The 18,395-nt window shown below is 40.9% G+C and overlaps 2 protein-coding genes across 2 annotated transcripts in view; one reads left to right on the forward strand and one right to left on the reverse strand.

The window, feature by feature from the left end:
- Positions 1-967: 967 nt before the first annotated feature.
- LOC143766835 (uncharacterized) overlaps positions 968-18,395 on the reverse strand; it is a 70,644-nt gene continuing 53,216 nt past the window's right edge. The window contains exon 7 of the mRNA XM_077254818.1: positions 968-2,662. Within this exon, the coding sequence (XP_077110933.1) occupies positions 1,305-2,662 (1,358 nt within the window). The 3' untranslated portion in view covers positions 968-1,304. The remainder of the gene's footprint in view (positions 2,663-18,395) is intronic.
- LOC143766840 (uncharacterized) lies at positions 5,763-8,704 on the forward strand. The gene is made up of 2 exons (XM_077254825.1): positions 5,763-6,050; positions 6,835-8,704. Exons 1-2 carry the CDS (start codon positions 5,810-5,812, stop codon positions 8,331-8,333), a joined length of 1,740 nt encoding a protein of 579 aa, XP_077110940.1. The 5' UTR covers positions 5,763-5,809; the 3' UTR covers positions 8,334-8,704.

Genomic DNA, 18,395 nt, shown 5'->3' on the forward strand with positions numbered 1-18,395 from the left:
GAATTATACTGTATTTTTCACATACTATCTATTCCTGACACTGGAGTGGCTTATAAACTTACAAAGTATATAGATTGAGGTCTGGGGTCTGCCAATATGTGGCTAGTTTTCTGACTTTCAGATAACATGATACCTGATTTTAGTTTTTTTTTGGTTTAGTCTCGCTTGAATATAGTTCAATATTAAATAGTCTCCTGATGAGTCGCCTTTGGTGAGGGCGATGAAACCCGTAGAAATGAGAGGCTTGGAAAGTGAGTGTTTATACGTCACCTCACCCTATATACTGAGATGTGGGGTACATGTTATTTCTATTAGTCACCTACTGACTAACCTTCAGGGAGTAAATGATGGGTATAGTTTTACACTTGGAATTAATTAAGTTTAGTTTTATCCTTTTGTCAGCAAACACGAGGAATGACAAGAGACAACCCATTTAAAATTCAATTTTGGTTAAAACTATTCCAACATCCCCTTCAAGATCTGAATTTGTAGTAGAGTTGAACCATCTCCTTCGTATGGAACAATTGGTTGGCCAGGATACGGGAACTTCAGACAAAGTCTTAAACACATGGACTCCTTGGATAGTGTTTAGAGAGACTGAGGAACTGGTTGCTTGGCTGGGTTAACTTACTGAATATACTATGGATACCCTCATGCATTTATATTCAAGGTGGTGGAACAATTATACTCTAATATTAATTAACAGCTGAGTTAGACAAGATACCAGAAGCCATACCCTTCTTCCCCATCCCATCCTTTCGCTTTTCTTTCTATTTTTCTTTGTTAATCATAAAGCTGGTTTAAATTACATTAAAGTTTTGTATAATGAAACAATCTAGATACTCTTACTCCAGTATTGTTTATCTTTAGTTAACGGAATGGGTCTTGGAGAATTGGACTTGCAATAACCATGAATCCCACTGCTAATAGTAGTAATCTGTTTTATAGTCAACGGGAGAGTGTCCATACGTCCGATCTCTGGAACTTAGTCAATGTTTCCAGACTCTCTTTTGAATAGTTACTAGAATAGCATTCCTCATATTTAACCAAGAAATAATTTTACAGGTTGATACTGAAAAACTTTATTATATTTTTCTTGAATAACAGTGCTTGAAAGTGTCAAAAGGTACTTGATTTATTTCTGTTCGCTATACTAATTTGCAATGTACTTTTATATGCAACTTCTTTTAATAAACTTGATTTACACAAATACTATTCCAACATTATGAACATAAAGGCTTCTCCCCTATGTGACGTGTCTGATGTTTATGAACAGATGATTTCCAAGTAAAATATTTCCCAAATTAAGAAAATGTAAAAGGCTTCTCCTCTGTGTGGCTGCTCTGATGTCTAACAAGAAGCAGTTTCCATTTAAAACATTTCCCACATTCAGAACAGGAAAAAGGCTTCTCCCCTGTGTGATTTCTCTGGTGACTAACAAGATATGATTTCCGGTTAAAACATTTCCCACATTCTGAACATGAAAAAGGCTTCTCTCCTGTGTGAGTTCTTTGGTGTTGATCAAGAGTCTCTTTCCGGTTAAAACATTTTCCACATTCAGAACAGGAAAAAGGCTTCTCTCCTGTGTGAGTTCTATGGTGATTAATCAAATCTGATTTCCATTTAAAACATTTCCCACATTCTGAACATAAAAACGGCTTCTCCCCTGTGTGAGTTCTATGGTGATTAACCAAATCTGATTTATGGTTAAAACATTTCCCACATTCTGAACATGAAAAAGGCTTCTCTCCTGTGTGAGTTCTATGGTGCCTAACCAAATCTGATTTCAGGTTAAAACATTTCCCACATTCTGAACAGGAAAAAGGCTTCTCCCCTGTGTGAATTCTATGGTGTTCAACAAGATTCCCTTTGTAGGTAAAACATTTCCCACATTCTGAACAGGAAAAAGGCTTCTCCCCCATGTGAGTTCTATGGTGCCTAACCAAATCTGATTTCAGGTTAAAACATTTCCCACATTCTGAACAGGAAAAAGGCTTCTCCCCTGTGTGAATTCTATGGTGTTCAACAAGATTCCCTTTGTAGGTAAAACATTTCCCACATTCTGAACAGGAAAAAGGCTTCTCCCCTGTGTGAGTTCTTTGGTGTCTAATACATTGTGATTTGTTGTTAAAACATTTCCCACATTCTGAACATGAAAAAGGCTTCTCCCCTGTGTGAGTTCTCATGTGACTAACAAGAATCCCTTTTCGGTTAAAACATTTCCCACATTCTGAACATGAAAAAGGCTTCTCCCCTGTGTGAGTTCTCATGTGACTAACAAGAATCCCTTTTCGGTTAAAACATTTCCCACATTCTGAACAGGAAAAAGGCTTCTCCCCTGTGTGAGTTTTTTGATGTGTAACAAGATGCCATTTGTCAGTAAAACATTTCCCACATTCTGAACATGAAAATGACTTATTTGCTTTAGCAGCAGTTTGTTTTTTAATGCCTATTTTGTGACTTTGATTTTCCTTAGTAGTCAGTAATGAATCAGAAGATGGGACCAGTTTCATAGGATCAGATGACAGATCTTTGCTGTGAATGGATGATGATATATCTGGAGTAACAGCAATCACTTCAGTTGTATCTTGTAGGATCTCAAGATCATCAGATTTAAAAATGGAAGATGTCAGCTGTCCCTCTGATCGCCTGGTACAGTCATCTGCTAAGATAAAAAAATTTTTTTTATAAAATATCCTTGAGCTTTATATTTTTGAACATTTCTACTTAGCTTTCCATTTTTATGGACAGTTTATGTAAAAAAACTTTATTTACCAAGACAATGACAGTTCAACGTCTAATAGAAGACCTTGTTGGATGAACCAGTAGTGTGTGGTGTTCAACTGTTTGTTTATTCTGCCTCCCAAGTATCGAATAAAAAGACACCAATCAATGTTATGTAGGCGAAAATAATACTAATTATCATCTCACAAAGAACAAGTCCTCACTTAGGCCCATCATCTGTGAATGGAAAAATAGAGGTTCCCACACTATTAGTGGCTCAAAGGCTGTTGAAAAGCAACAGAGTTTCTATAAACCAATCCAGCAAAATCTGCTCTCACTTCTGAGTCTTGCAGTGTGCTCAAACATATAGAATCCCTGTATTTGCCAATATTATAGTGAGAAGAATCCACTTAATCTGCGGTGTGTGTCTCCTGGAGCATAATCTGGGCATTATGTGCTGGGTAATAAAATGGCAAATATGTCATTTTCACTCTCCAACATCCACTTCCAGAAAGTGGCTGTGGAGTCAAAATATTAATTCCACCTACATCCTTGGTCAAAATTGTTGTTACCCCTCGCTTAACCCCTTCCCGACATCGGACGTACTATCCCGTCCGATGTCGGGTCCCCTGCTTTGATGTGCGCTCCGGCGGTGAGCGCACATCAAAGTCGCGACATGTCAGCTGTTTTTTACAGCTGACATGTGCGCGCAATAGCGGCGGGTGAAATCGCGATCACCCGCCGCTATTAACTAGTTAAATGCCGCTGTCAAACGCAGACAGCGGCATTTAACTACCGCATCCGGCCGGGCGGCCGGATATGAGCGCATCGCTGACCCCCGTCACATGATCGGGGGTCGGCGATGTGTCAGGACAGTAACCATAGAGGTCCTTGAGACCTCTATGGTTACTGATCGCCGGTGGCTGTGAGCGCCACCCTGTGGTCGGCGCTCACAGCACACCTGCATTTTAGCTACATAACAGCGATCTGATGATCGCTGTTATGTAGCAGAGCCGATCGGGCTGTGCCTGCTTCTAGCCTCCCATGGAGGCTATAGAAGCATGGTAAAAGTTTAAAAAAAAAGTTAAAAAAAATGTGAAAAAAATAAAAAAAATATAAAAGTTTAAATCACCCCCCTTTCGCCCCAATCAAAATAAATCAATAAAAAAATAATCAAACCTACACATATTTGGTATCGCCGCGTTCAGAATCGCCCGATCTATCAATAAAAAAAAGCATTAACCTGATCGCAAAACGGCGTAACGAGAAAAAAAATCGAAACACCAGAATTACGTTTTTTTGGTCGCCGTGATTTGCATTAAAATGCAATAACGGGCGATCAAAAGAACGCATCTGCACCGAATTGGTATCATTAAAAATCCCATCTCGGCACGCAAAAAATAAGCCCTTAACCGACCCCAGATCATGAAAAATGGAGACGCTACGAGTATCGGAAAATGGCGCAATTTTATTTTTATTTTTTTTTGCAAAGTTTGGAATTTTTTTTTACCACTTAGGTGAAAACTAACCTAGTCATGTTAGGTGTCTATGAACTCGTAGTGACCTGGGGAATCATAATAGCAGGTCAGTTTTAGCATTTAGTGAAGCTAGGAAAATAGCCAAGCAAAAAACAAGTGTGGGATTGCACTTTTTTTGCAATTTCATCGCACTTGGAATTTTTTTCCTGTTTTCTAGTACATGCCATGGTAAAACCAATGGTGTCATTCAAAAGTACAACTCGTCCCGCAAAAAATAAGCCCTCACATGGCCAAATTGATGGAAAAATAAAAAAGTTATGGCTCTGGGAAGGAGGAGAGTGAAAAACGAAAACGGAAAAACGAAAAATCCCACGGTCATGAAGGGGTTAATGACAGAAAAACCCACAATGGTCACAGAAATAACTTGAATCTGACAAAATAAAGCAAAAATTTATGAAAATGAACAAATGAAAGTCAGACATTGCTTTTCAACCATGCTTCCACAGAATTTTAAAAAATATAAAACTCATAAAATAGGCCTGGACAGAAATGATGATACCCTTAACTTACCTGCTTCGTGACCTCCAACGGTAGATGAACATCGGCGCTAGCAGGGCTTTGTACAGCGCCGTCATTTGTCTACGGTCGGCAGTTTTATGCTCATCAGGACCCCCACATACCTTATAACGAGGGGATTCCAGTGCACAACACTTCCTGTGACCCCAACCTCATCGAGACCAGATTGGTTCAGGTCCTGATGACATCAGCATCACACCAGTCAATGAGACAAATCACTAGGAAAGTTTGTTGAAGCAACAAACTTTCCAGGGTGATCTGTTTCATAAAAACGCTGTTTCTCCTCAGATCTCCTGTCAGTTAGAGATTAGAGGAGAAACAGTGTTACAAGGGTGGTTGTCAACAGCTGTGTCAGTCAGCGATTTTGCTATAAAGTAAAAAAACAGATAAGGCAGGTTAGGGTTAGTGATATAGTTAGGGTTAGGGTTGCTGTTAGGCTAAAGTTAGGGTTGCTGTTAGGCTAAAGTTAGGGTTGCTGTTAGGCTAAAGTTAGGGTTGCTGTTAGGCTAAAGTTAGGCAGGGTGGATTGATTTAAATCACGCCGATTTAAATCATGATTTAAATCACGATTTAAATCAAAAGATTTTTTTCTATTTAAATCGGATCGATTTAAATCATGATTTTAATCATGATTTAAATCACTGATTTAAATCAAAAGGTTTTTTTTAATATAAATCACGATTAAAATGAGAAGTGAGAGCAGTGCGCATGTGCGCCCATAGTTACACGGACGAAACTAGGGGCAACGATCTAACGCCAGGGTGAGGGGGGGACCCAAAAGTAAGTAAAAATCTTTTTTGTTTTACTATATGGCAATAGGTAGGTGTTTAAAAGCAGCATGTCTTAATTGTATAAACTATTAACAGCCTCCACATTTTGTTCATACTGCCCCTTTAATTCCACACTTCTAGCTTGGTTTCACTTTTGGTTTAGTTTCTTTTTCCATTCAGTTGACATGCCCAAACTTGTTGGATAGTCAGCAGTACTTGGCTGTAGTAACAATCAAACTTCATAAGTGATCTGTGTGAGCCATGGCAGGTCGTAAGAGAGACCCTATTTGGGTTCATTTTGTTGAGATGCCAGCAGCAGATCTTGGAAAGAAAGGTGCAAGAGCAAAGTGCAAATACTGTCAAAAGGATATCCAAGGACTTGTTTGCCGTTTGAAATCACATTATGAAAACTGCAACCAGAAGGGAAATGAAGATGTTGATAGTGATACAACTAATGTCAATGAACCCCCACAGCTTCTTATGCACCAGGAGCCTAGTACTAGTGGTAAGTCTGGCAATTACAACCTATTTTTTTAACAGACATTTTACTGGATGGTTAAAGTCTATGAAAAGAGAAATTTCTAGCACTAGTAGTTCTGGAGTATAGAATTTAAATTTATGTTAAGGCAATATTTCACAGAAAATTAACGCTAAAGGACATGTGAACCTTTATTTTTTTAAGGTGCACATGTCCTCCCCCCGCAGCGCTCTTACCTCCGATCCCCGCAGCGCTGAGATCCGTGGCTTCGTTTTGACCGTCCGCCTCCCGTCCTCCGGTTGCGGCCTACTCGCAGTGATCCAGCGGCGTGACGTCAGCGGGCCGCACGCTCCATTGAAATGAATGGAGGCACGCTCGCGGACGGGCAGAACGAAGCCACGGATCCCCGCAGCGCTGACATCGGAGGTAAGAGAGCTGCGGGGGGAGGACATGTGCACACTGCACCATAAAAAATAAAGGTGCACATGTCCTTTAAGTAAAAATAAAGTGTGTATACGCTTATTTTTTTTTTATTGTAGGCTGCAATTCACTTTTGAAGTCTGCCAAATTGACCATTTTTTAAAAAAAAACATTTTTAAAACTTTTGTGACATAATTTTTTTCAGTTGCTCTGATATTAGTTACCAGTATTACAGCAACTTCACCGGAAAACTTGAGTAGCATAACTTTTGAGACAGCCCTTATAGGACGAGGACCATTACATTGTTCAAAAAGTTTGTTTCAAAATATTTTCGTTATATTTCTTCAAATATGCAGTCGATTTATATTTTTAATTTCTGTGCTTTCAGGGTCAAATATGGCTTGTGCTGCACGTGACAATCAATATCTGGGTACAACTTCAACAAAGCAGCCCAAAAAAAAACTTTGCGTGCAAAGTGTAGAAAAATTCATCTTAAAGACTACGACGAGCCAGAAAGAACATTTTGATGAATTAATTGCTAAATTCATATTTGCAACCAATTCTTTCCGACTAGTTGAGCACCCATTGTTTGTACAAATGATCGAAGGAATTAGACCAGGCTACAAACCACCAAGTAGATTTGATATCTCAGGAAAACATCTTCAGGCTGTATACGACATAGAAAGAGCGGCTTGTACAAAATATTTGAAAGACAAGGTTGTTAACATGAGCTTGGATGGTTGGAGCAACATCCACAACGACCCCATAATTTGCACTTGTGTCACAACAGAAGATGGTGAAACTTACCTTACAGACACAATCGACACATCTGGAAATTCACATACTGCTGAATATTTACTTGAAATTGCTAAGAACTCAATTCACCAATGCCAAGAACAGTTTGGATGTAAAGTAAGGAGCTTAGTTACTGATAACGCAAGCAATGTGGCAAAAATGCGAGCGGAACTGGCACATGAGGATGACACAAATGTCATTACATACGGTTGTTCTGCCCATTTGTTGCATCTTTTGGCAAAAGACCTGCATATTTCGGGTGTCAAGGAACATGTTGTAGAAATTGTTAAATATTTCCGCAATAATCATTTTGCACATGCAACCTACAAGGAAATGGGAGGACTGAAGTTGGTTCTACCACAAGATGTTAGATGGAATACCTTGGCTGACTGCTTGGAACTGTTTATTAACAACTGGTCAAAATTACTGTCCATTTGCGAAACACATCGGGATAAAATTGATGCTAATATACGAAGCAAAGTATTAAATCTTGGTGTGAAGAGAAATGCCGAGGACCTTTTGGAAAGGTTAAAGCCAATATCGATTGCGTTGGATAAAATGCAGAAAGATACTGCAACCATAGCTGATGCCACAGAAGTTTGGAAAGATTTAGAAGGTTCTCTAGATCGCTTGAACCTCTCAAACAATGTAAAGGTTGCAATACAGCACCGCAAGGACCAAGCATTAAAAGAAGAACACTATTTAGCCAATATCTTGCATCCCATCTACAGAGGGAAAAAATTATCTGAGGCGGAAATCAACTCTGCAATGGAGTGGCTCGCCAATACTAACCATGACATTGTGGCAACTGTGCTGAAATTGAAGTGTGAATCTGCACCATTTCAAAAATACATGTTTGCAGATAACGTCGTTAATGAACTAAAACCACTGGACTGGTGGAAGTCGCAATCACTTGTTCTTCCAGCAAAGATAATAAATCTAGCTACTCAGCAACTGACTGCATCGGCTTCATCCGCAGGAGTAGAGAGATTGTTTTCTTCATTTGGTTTTGTGCACGCAGTCCGAAACCGCTTAGGAACTGCTAAAGCAGGACAACTGGTTTTCCTATTAAAAGTCCTAAATAAACAGTAGGCTTAAAGGACTGATGTATTCACTGAAGATGTTTGCTTACTTCAAACGTTAGAGATAGGCTATTGTTAAAAAGTACTTACTCTCTGTAGGCTATTGTTAAAAAGTACTTACTCTCTGTAGTTCAATTCTGAGTGTTTAATAGTGCAAATAAAAATTATTAGGTTTCATAATCAACTGTTTTAATATTTTTATTTGTGTAAAACAATTAGATTTGCAAAAAGACAAAGTTTTGCTTGTGTACAACTTGATTAAAAAATCTGATTTAAATCAAATGATTTAAATCAAAAAAATCTGATTTAAATCAAAAAAATCTGATTTTTTTTTATTTTTTTTTAAAAAAATCAAGATTTTTATCCACCCTGAAGTTAGGGTTGCTGTTAGGCTAAAGTTAGGGTTGCTGTTAGGCTAAAGTTAGGGTTGCTGTTAGGCTAAAGTTAGGGTTGCTGTTAGGCTAAAGTTAGGGTTGCTGTTAGGCTAAAGTTAGGGTTGCTGTTAGGCTAAAGTTAGGGTTGCTGTTAGGCTAAAGTTAGGGTTGCTGTTAGGCTAAAGTTAGGGTTGCTGTTAGGCTAAAGTTAGGGTTGCTGTTAGGCTAAAGTTAGGGTTGCTGTTAGGCTAAAGTTAGGGTTGCTGTTAGGCTAAAGTTAGGGTTGCTGTTAGGCTAAAGTTAGGGTTGCTGTTAGGCTAAAGTTAGGGTTGCTGTTAGGCTAAAGTTAGGGTTGCTGTTAGGCTAAAGTTAGGGTTGCTGTTAGGCTAAAGTTAGGGTTGCTGTTAGGCTAAAGTTAGGGTTGCTGTTAGGCTAAAGTTAGGGTTGCTGTTAGGCTAAAGTTAGGGTTGCTGTTAGGCTAAAGTTAGGGTTGCTGTTAGGCTAAAGTTAGGGTTGCTGTTAGGCTAAAGTTAGGGTTGCTGTTAGGCTAAAGTTAGGGTTGCTGTTAGGCTAAAGTTAGGGTTGCTGTTAGGCTAAAGTTAGGGTTGCTGTTAGGCTAAAGTTAGGGTTGCTGTTAGGCTAAAGTTAGGGTTGCTGTTAGGCTAAAGTTAGGGTTGCTGTTAGGCTAAAGTTAGGGTTGCTGTTAGGCTAAAGTTAGGGTTGCTGTTAGGCTAAAGTTAGGGTTGCTGTTAGGCTAAAGTTAGGGTTGCTGTTAGGCTAAAGTTAGGGTTGCTGTTAGGCTAAAGTTAGGGTTGCTGTTAGGCTAAAGTTAGGGTTGCTGTTAGGCTAAAGTTAGGGTTGCTGTTAGGCTAAAGTTAGGGTTGCTGTTAGGCTAAAGTTAGGGTTGCTGTTAGGCTAAAGTTAGGGTTGCTGTTAGGCTAAAGTTAGGGTTGCTGTTAGGCTAAAGTTAGGGTTGCTGTTAGGCTAAAGTTAGGGTTGCTGTTAGGCTAAAGTTAGGGTTGCTGTTAGGCTAAAGTTAGGGTTGCTGTTAGGCTAAAGTTAGGGTTGCTGTTAGGCTAAAGTTAGGGTTGCTGTTAGGCTAAAGTTAGGGTTGCTGTTAGGCTAAAGTTAGGGTTGCTGTTAGGCTAAAGTTAGGGTTGCTGTTAGGCTAAAGTTAGGGTTGCTGTTAGGCTAAAGTTAGGGTTGCTGTTAGGCTAAAGTTAGGGTTGCTGTTAGGCTAAAGTTAGGGTTGCTGTTAGGCTAAAGTTAGGGTTGCTGTTAGGCTAAAGTTAGGGTTGCTGTTAGGCTAAAGTTAGGGTTGCTGTTAGGCTAAAGTTAGGGTTGCTGTTAGGCTAAAGTTAGGGTTGCTGTTAGGCTAAAGTTAGGGTTGCTGTTAGGCTAAAGTTAGGGTTGCTGTTAGGCTAAAGTTAGGGTTGCTGTTAGGCTAAAGTTAGGGTTGCTGTTAGGCTAAAGTTAGGGTTGCTGTTAGGCTAAAGTTAGGGTTGCTGTTAGGCTAAAGTTAGGGTTGCTGTTAGGCTAAAGTTAGGGTTGCTGTTAGGCTAAAGTTAGGGTTGCTGTTAGGCTAAAGTTAGGGTTGCTGTTAGGCTAAAGTTAGGGTTGCTGTTAGGCTAAAGTTAGGGTTGCTGTTAGGCTAAAGTTAGGGTTGCTGTTAGGCTAAAGTTAGGGTTGCTGTTAGGCTAAAGTTAGGGTTGCTGTTAGGCTAAAGTTAGGGTTGCTGTTAGGCTAAAGTTAGGGTTGCTGTTAGGCTAAAGTTAGGGTTGCTGTTAGGCTAAAGTTAGGGTTGCTGTTAGGCTAAAGTTAGGGTTGCTGTTAGGCTAAAGTTAGGGTTGCTGTTAGGCTAAAGTTAGGGTTGCTGTTAGGCTAAAGTTAGGGTTGCTGTTAGGCTAAAGTTAGGGTTGCTGTTAGGCTAAAGTTAGGGTTGCTGTTAGGCTAAAGTTAGGGTTGCTGTTAGGCTAAAGTTAGGGTTGCTGTTAGGCTAAAGTTAGGGTTGCTGTTAGGCTAAAGTTAGGGTTGCTGTTAGGCTAAAGTTAGGGTTGCTGTTAGGCTAAAGTTAGGGTTGCTGTTAGGCTAAAGTTAGGGTTGCTGTTAGGCTAAAGTTAGGGTTGCTGTTAGGCTAAAGTTAGGGTTGCTGTTAGGCTAAAGTTAGGGTTGCTGTTAGGCTAAAGTTAGGGTTGCTGTTAGGCTAAAGTTAGGGTTGCTGTTAGGCTAAAGTTAGGGTTGCTGTTAGGCTAAAGTTAGGGTTGCTGTTAGGCTAAAGTTAGGGTTGCTGTTAGGCTAAAGTTAGGGTTGCTGTTAGGCTAAAGTTAGGGTTGCTGTTAGGCTAAAGTTAGGGTTGCTGTTAGGCTAAAGTTAGGGTTGCTGTTAGGCTAAAGTTAGGGTTGCTGTTAGGCTAAAGTTAGGGTTGCTGTTAGGCTAAAGTTAGGGTTGCTGTTAGGCTAAAGTTAGGGTTGCTGTTAGGCTAAAGTTAGGGTTGCTGTTAGGCTAAAGTTAGGGTTGCTGTTAGGCTAAAGTTAGGGTTGCTGTTAGGCTAAAGTTAGGGTTGCTGTTAGGCTAAAGTTAGGGTTGCTGTTAGGCTAAAGTTAGGGTTGCTGTTAGGCTAAAGTTAGGGTTGCTGTTAGGCTAAAGTTAGGGTTGCTGTTAGGCTAAAGTTAGGGTTGCTGTTAGGCTAAAGTTAGGGTTGCTGTTAGGCTAAAGTTAGGGTTGCTGTTAGGCTAAAGTTAGGGTTGCTGTTAGGCTAAAGTTAGGGTTGCTGTTAGGCTAAAGTTAGGGTTGCTGTTAGGCTAAAGTTAGGGTTGCTGTTAGGCTAAAGTTAGGGTTGCTGTTAGGCTAAAGTTAGGGTTGCTGTTAGGCTAAAGTTAGGGTTGCTGTTAGGCTAAAGTTAGGGTTGCTGTTAGGCTAAAGTTAGGGTTGCTGTTAGGCTAAAGTTAGGGTTGCTGTTAGGCTAAAGTTAGGGTTGCTGTTAGGCTAAAGTTAGGGTTGCTGTTAGGCTAAAGTTAGGGTTGCTGTTAGGCTAAAGTTAGGGTTGCTGTTAGGCTAAAGTTAGGGTTGCTGTTAGGCTAAAGTTAGGGTTGCTGTTAGGCTAAAGTTAGGGTTGCTGTTAGGCTAAAGTTAGGGTTGCTGTTAGGCTAAAGTTAGGGTTGCTGTTAGGCTAAAGTTAGGGTTGCTGTTAGGCTAAAGTTAGGGTTGCTGTTAGGCTAAAGTTAGGGTTGCTGTTAGGCTAAAGTTAGGGTTGCTGTTAGGCTAAAGTTAGGGTTGCTGTTAGGCTAAAGTTAGGGTTGCTGTTAGGCTAAAGTTAGGGTTGCTGTTAGGCTAAAGTTAGGGTTGCTGTTAGGCTAAAGTTAGGGTTGCTGTTAGGCTAAAGTTAGGGTTGCTGTTAGGCTAAAGTTAGGGTTGCTGTTAGGCTAAAGTTAGGGTTGCTGTTAGGCTAAAGTTAGGGTTGCTGTTAGGCTAAAGTTAGGGTTGCTGTTAGGCTAAAGTTAGGGTTGCTGTTAGGCTAAAGTTAGGGTTGCTGTTAGGCTAAAGTTAGGGTTGCTGTTAGGCTAAAGTTAGGGTTGCTGTTAGGCTAAAGTTAGGGTTGCTGTTAGGCTAAAGTTAGGGTTGCTGTTAGGCTAAAGTTAGGGTTGCTGTTAGGCTAAAGTTAGGGTTGCTGTTAGGCTAAAGTTAGGGTTGCTGTTAGGCTAAAGTTAGGGTTGCTGTTAGGCTAAAGTTAGGGTTGCTGTTAGGCTAAAGTTAGGGTTGCTGTTAGGCTAAAGTTAGGGTTGCTGTTAGGCTAAAGTTAGGGTTGCTGTTAGGCTAAAGTTAGGGTTGCTGTTAGGCTAAAGTTAGGGTTGCTGTTAGGCTAAAGTTAGGGTTGCTGTTAGGCTAAAGTTAGGGTTGCTGTTAGGCTAAAGTTAGGGTTGCTGTTAGGCTAAAGTTAGGGTTGCTGTTAGGCTAAAGTTAGGGTTGCTGTTAGGCTAAAGTTAGGGTTGCTGTTAGGCTAAAGTTAGGGTTGCTGTTAGGCTAAAGTTAGGGTTGCTGTTAGGCTAAAGTTAGGGTTGCTGTTAGGCTAAAGTTAGGGTTGCTGTTAGGCTAAAGTTAGGGTTGCTGTTAGGCTAAAGTTAGGGTTGCTGTTAGGCTAAAGTTAGGGTTGCTGTTAGGCTAAAGTTAGGGTTGCTGTTAGGCTAAAGTTAGGGTTGCTGTTAGGCTAAAGTTAGGGTTGCTGTTAGGCTAAAGTTAGGGTTGCTGTTAGGCTAAAGTTAGGGTTGCTGTTAGGCTAAAGTTAGGGTTGCTGTTAGGCTAAAGTTAGGGTTGCTGTTAGGCTAAAGTTAGGGTTGCTGTTAGGCTAAAGTTAGGGTTGCTGTTAGGCTAAAGTTAGGGTTGCTGTTAGGCTAAAGTTAGGGTTGCTGTTAGGCTAAAGTTAGGGTTGCTGTTAGGCTAAAGTTAGGGTTGCTGTTAGGCTAAAGTTAGGGTTGCTGTTAGGCTAAAGTTAGGGTTGCTGTTAGGCTAAAGTTAGGGTTGCTGTTAGGCTAAAGTTAGGGTTGCTGTTAGGCTAAAGTTAGGGTTGCTGTTAGGCTAAAGTTAGGGTTGCTGTTAGGCTAAAGTTAGGGTTGCTGTTAGGCTAAAGTTAGGGTTGCTGTTAGGCTAAAGTTAGGGTTGCTGTTAGGCTAAAGTTAGGGTTGCTGTTAGGCTAAAGTTAGGGTTGCTGTTAGGCTAAAGTTAGGGTTGCTGTTAGGCTAAAGTTAGGGTTGCTGTTAGGCTAAAGTTAGGGTTGCTGTTAGGCTAAAGTTAGGGTTGCTGTTAGGCTAAAGTTAGGGTTGCTGTTAGGCTAAAGTTAGGGTTGCTGTTAGGCTAAAGTTAGGGTTGCTGTTAGGCTAAAGTTAGGGTTGCTGTTAGGCTAAAGTTAGGGTTGCTGTTAGGCTAAAGTTAGGGTTGCTGTTAGGCTAAAGTTAGGGTTGCTGTTAGGCTAAAGTTAGGGTTGCTGTTAGGCTAAAGTTAGGGTTGCTGTTAGGCTAAAGTTAGGGTTGCTGTTAGGCTAAAGTTAGGGTTGCTGTTAGGCTAAAGTTAGGGTTGCTGTTAGGCTAAAGTTAGGGTTGCTGTTAGGCTAAAGTTAGGGTTGCTGTTAGGCTAAAGTTAGGGTTGCTGTTAGGCTAAAGTTAGGGTTGCTGTTAGGCTAAAGTTAGGGTTGCTGTTAGGCTAAAGTTAGGGTTGCTGTTAGGCTAAAGTTAGGGTTGCTGTTAGGCTAAAGTTAGGGTTGCTGTTAGGCTAAAGTTAGGGTTGCTGTTAGGCTAAAGTTAGGGTTGCTGTTAGGCTAAAGTTAGGGTTGCTGTTAGGCTAAAGTTAGGGTTGCTGTTAGGCTAAAGTTAGGGTTGCTGTTAGGCTAAAGTTAGGGTTGCTGTTAGGCTAAAGTTAGGGTTGCTGTTAGGCTAAAGTTAGGGTTGCTGTTAGGCTAAAGTTAGGGTTGCTGTTAGGCTAAAGTTAGGGTTGCTGTTAGGCTAAAGTTAGGGTTGCTGTTAGGCTAAAGTTAGGGTTGCTGTTAGGCTAAAGTTAGGGTTGCTGTTAGGCTAAAGTTAGGGTTGCTGTTAGGCTAAAGTTAGGGTTGCTGTTAGGCTAAAGTTAGGGTTGCTGTTAGGCTAAAGTTAGGGTTGCTGTTAGGCTAAAGTTAGGGTTGCTGTTAGGCTAAAGTTAGGGTTGCTGTTAGGCTAAAGTTAGGGTTGCTGTTAGGCTAAAGTTAGGGTTGCTGTTAGGCTAAAGTTAGGGTTGCTGTTAGGCTAAAGTTAGGGTTGCTGTTAGGCTAAAGTTAGGGTTGCTGTTAGGCTAAAGTTAGGGTTGCTGTTAGGCTAAAGTTAGGGTTGCTGTTAGGCTAAAGTTAGGGTTGCTGTTAGGCTAAAGTTAGGGTTGCTGTTAGGCTAAAGTTAGGGTTGCTGTTAGGCTAAAGTTAGGGTTGCTGTTAGGCTAAAGTTAGGGTTGCTGTTAGGCTAAAGTTAGGGTTGCTGTTAGGCTAAAGTTAGGGTTGCTGTTAGGCTAAAGTTAGGGTTGCTGTTAGGCTAAAGTTAGGGTTGCTGTTTGGCTAAAGTTAGGGTTGCTGTTAGGCTAAAGTTAGGGTTGCTGTTTGGCTAAAGTTAGGGTTGCTGTTAGGCTAAAGTTAGGGTTGCTGTTAGGCTAAAGTTAGGGTTGCTGTTAGGCTAAAGTTAGGGTTGCTGTTAGGCTAAAGTTAGGGTTGCTGTTAGGCTAAAGTTAGGGTTGCTGTTAGGCTAAAGTTAGGGTTGCTGTTAGGCTAAAGTTAGGGTTGCTGTTAGGCTAAAGTTAGGGTTGCTGTTAGGCTAAAGTTAGGGTTGCTGTTAGGCTAAAGTTAGGGTTGCTGTTAGGCTAAAGTTAGGGTTGCTGTTAGGCTAAAGTTAGGGTTGCTGTTAGGCTAAAGTTAGGGTTGCTGTTAGGCTAAAGTTAGGGTTGCTGTTAGGCTAAAGTTAGGGTTGCTGTTAGGCTAAAGTTAGGGTTGCTGTTAGGCTAAAGTTAGGGTTGCTGTTAGGCTAAAGTTAGGGTTGCTGTTAGGCTAAAGTTAGGGTTGCTGTTAGGCTAAAGTTAGGGTTGCTGTTAGGCTAAAGTTAGGGTTGCTGTTAGGCTAAAGTTAGGGTTGCTGTTAGGCTAAAGTTAGGGTTGCTGTTAGGCTAAAGTTAGGGTTGCTGTTAGGCTAAAGTTAGGGTTGCTGTTAGGCTAAAGTTAGGGTTGCTGTTAGGCTAAAGTTAGGGTTGCTGTTAGGCTAAAGTTAGGGTTGCTGTTAGGCTAAAGTTAGGGTTGCTGTTAGGCTAAAGTTAGGGTTGCTGTTAGGCTAAAGTTAGGGTTGCTGTTAGGCTAAAGTTAGGGTTGCTGTTAGGCTAAAGTTAGGGTTGCTGTTAGGGTTTATTCTAAAGTTAGGCTTAGGCTAAAGAATTAGGCTTTTCTCAATTGTCTCCCCAATAATTTGGTCACCTCAGTTATGTAACGTCAGAATTTTCTATTTCCGAAAAAAAATAAATAAAAACAAGTAAAATGGCCAATCAGTATTATAGTACAGAGGAGACGTATGCACTTTTATGTTCTGACAGCAAAGAAAGTGCAGTGCCAGATGGCGATGTGGATTTCGAGGGCTTTAGTAGCAGCGACAGTGATAGCTCAGAAATGAGCAGTGATTCAGGTCCATCCTCACACACAAGGATCAGTACAAAAAGGAAGGACAAATTGAGCTTCGGGAGAAATGTCTCAAACTCAGGGAACAATGCCCAATACTAGCGCTGTCCCTCGTGTTCGTGAATTGGTGCACATCAATTTGCAAGGGGCTTTGCTTCTTGATGTAGCATTTTCCAGATGGGAAGCTTCGGATTTGGCTACTTCATTCATCCCTAATTTTAATGCCATTCCTGGTACAAATGTGGAGGTTGAAAATTTTGGACCAGTTAATTTATTTTAATTTGCTTCTGACAGATAGCGTGCTAGAGCATATTAACCTACAAACAAATTTATATGAGTCCCAATTCATCACCCAGAATCCACAATCCTATTATGCTAAGTCAAATTTATGGACACCAACTAATGTCCTAGAAATGAAAAAAAATTTAAGACTTACATTTGCTATGGGGCTTGTTAAAAAAAAACGAGCATTCGGTCCTATTGGTCCAACCGCCCTGTTCAAGCCACCCCAATGTTTTCTGCCATTCTTCCTAGGATCTGTCATGAAATGCTCATGAGGTTTTTTGCCATTTTAACGACAATAGTTGATGCCTGCCCAGAAATGCCCCAGAACATAACAGACTATTCAAAATCAGACCCATCATCTAAGATTTGACAGAAAAGTTCTTAAAGCTTTACACCCCAACAGAAACATTTCCATTGATGAGTCCCTTGTAAAATTCAAAGGAAGACTGCACCTCAAGCAATTTATTCCTTCTAAGAGGGGAAGGTTCGGAATAAAGCTCTATAAATGTGCGAGAGTTCAACTGGATACACATCAGCTTTTCGCATTTATGAGGGGAAAGATAGCCAACTGAGCCCACCAGGATGCACTACTTATCTGGGGACATCTGGAAAAACCGTTTGGGAGCGGATAACCCCATTTTTACAAAAGGTTACAATCTGTATGTTGACAACTACTACACCAGCATACCCCTATTTAAAAGTCTGGTTGAACCTAACATGGGGGCTTGTGGGACCATTCACAAAAATCATCAGGGGTTTCCACAATAATTGGTCAACGAAAAGTTCCGAAAGGGGGAGTCAGGGGCTTTACGCAATGGAGAGCTGCTTGCCCTTAAGTATAAGGATAAAAAAGATATTTTTATCCTGAGCTCGATCCACACAGATGCCACAAGGGCCACTGCAGACCAACAGGGATCCACTACTCCAAAACCTGTGTCTGTCATTGACTACAACAAATATATGGGGGGTGTGGACCTTGCAGATCAGGATCTACAACCATACCAGGTATCAAGAAAACCAATCTTTTAAAATCTGAAGATGTCAGAAGACTCGCTGAGCGACATTTTATTGCACTCATTCCAGCAATTGAAACAAGAAAGATCCCCCAGAGAAGATGTCGTGTATGTTCCAAGAGAGGAATGAGGCATGATACCCGCTATTATTGCCCACAATGCCCATCATTGCCAGCCTTATGCCTCCATGACTGCTTTAAAATTTTCCACACAGAACCACATTTATAAATTGTTTTGACATTCAATCATTTGGTTTATTTAGTGAGACACATTTGATTAGAGCTGGCTTAACAGTTTCCGGGGGTAGGTGGGAGGATGTCTCCAGAGACACAAGCTGGGCACAATATATTGGGCACTACAATGACATTTTTGCTCTAAAACTTCCACTTCGTGTTTCTGGAAATCATCCATGTAGTGGAAATGGTCACTATATCCATAGATGAATTCCCAGAGGGGTGTCATTTCCCAAATGAGGTCACTTCAGGGGGGAATTCTGTTCTGGCACGTAGCGGCTCTCCAAAGTGCCATCCCCCCTCAGAAGTGACCCCAGAATCCCCCTTGAAGTGACCCCATTTTGGAAATGACACCCCCCTAGGAATTGGAAATGACACCCTTCTGCAAATTCATGTATGGGTGTAGTAACCATTTACCTATCTACCTATTTTCCAATGTAAAATCTGGGGTTAAACAACATTTTAGTGGTAAAAAAAAAATAATTTTTCTTCACTGCCCAATGGTATAATTTTCTATGGAACAGCTGTGGTGTCAGTATGCTCACTGCACCACTAGAAGATTTCATTCAGGGAAGTATTTAGTAAAATGCAGTCCCTTTTGGGGGCTTATGCTGTTCTGGCACCTCAGGGGCTCTGGCAATGTGACATGTCGCCCACAAACAATTCAAGCAAAACCTGCTTTCCAATATGGCGCTCCTTCCCTTCTGAGCTCTGCCATGCGCCCAAACAGTGATTTATCCCCACATATGGGATGTCAGCATACTCAGGACAAATTGCACAACTACTTTTGGGGTCTCCTGTTACCCTTTTGAAAAAAAAAATTGAGGGCAAAAAGCTAATTTCTTCTGGAAAAAAATATTAAGTTTTATTTTCAGGGCTCTACGTAATTAACTTCTGTGTAGCACTTGGGGGTTGAAAGTGCCCACCACACATCTAGATAAGTTCCTTGGGGGGTCTAGTTTCCAAAAAGGTGTCACTTGTGGGGGGTTTCCACTGTTTAGGC

This window comes from Ranitomeya variabilis, chromosome 4 (genome assembly GCF_051348905.1).
Source record: "Ranitomeya variabilis isolate aRanVar5 chromosome 4, aRanVar5.hap1, whole genome shotgun sequence".
Classification (NCBI taxonomy): Eukaryota; Metazoa; Chordata; class Amphibia; order Anura; family Dendrobatidae; genus Ranitomeya; species Ranitomeya variabilis.

Excerpts from the sequence above, each read along its gene's own strand:
- LOC143766840 (XM_077254825.1), top strand. The coding sequence starts at position 5,810 with ATGGCAGGTCGTAAGAGAGACCCTATTTGGGTTCATTTTGTTGAGATG. Across the intron at positions 6,051-6,834 it reads GCACCAGGAGCCTAGTACTA|GGTCAAATATGGCTTGTGCT; the intron begins GTGGTAAGTCTG and ends CTGTGCTTTCAG.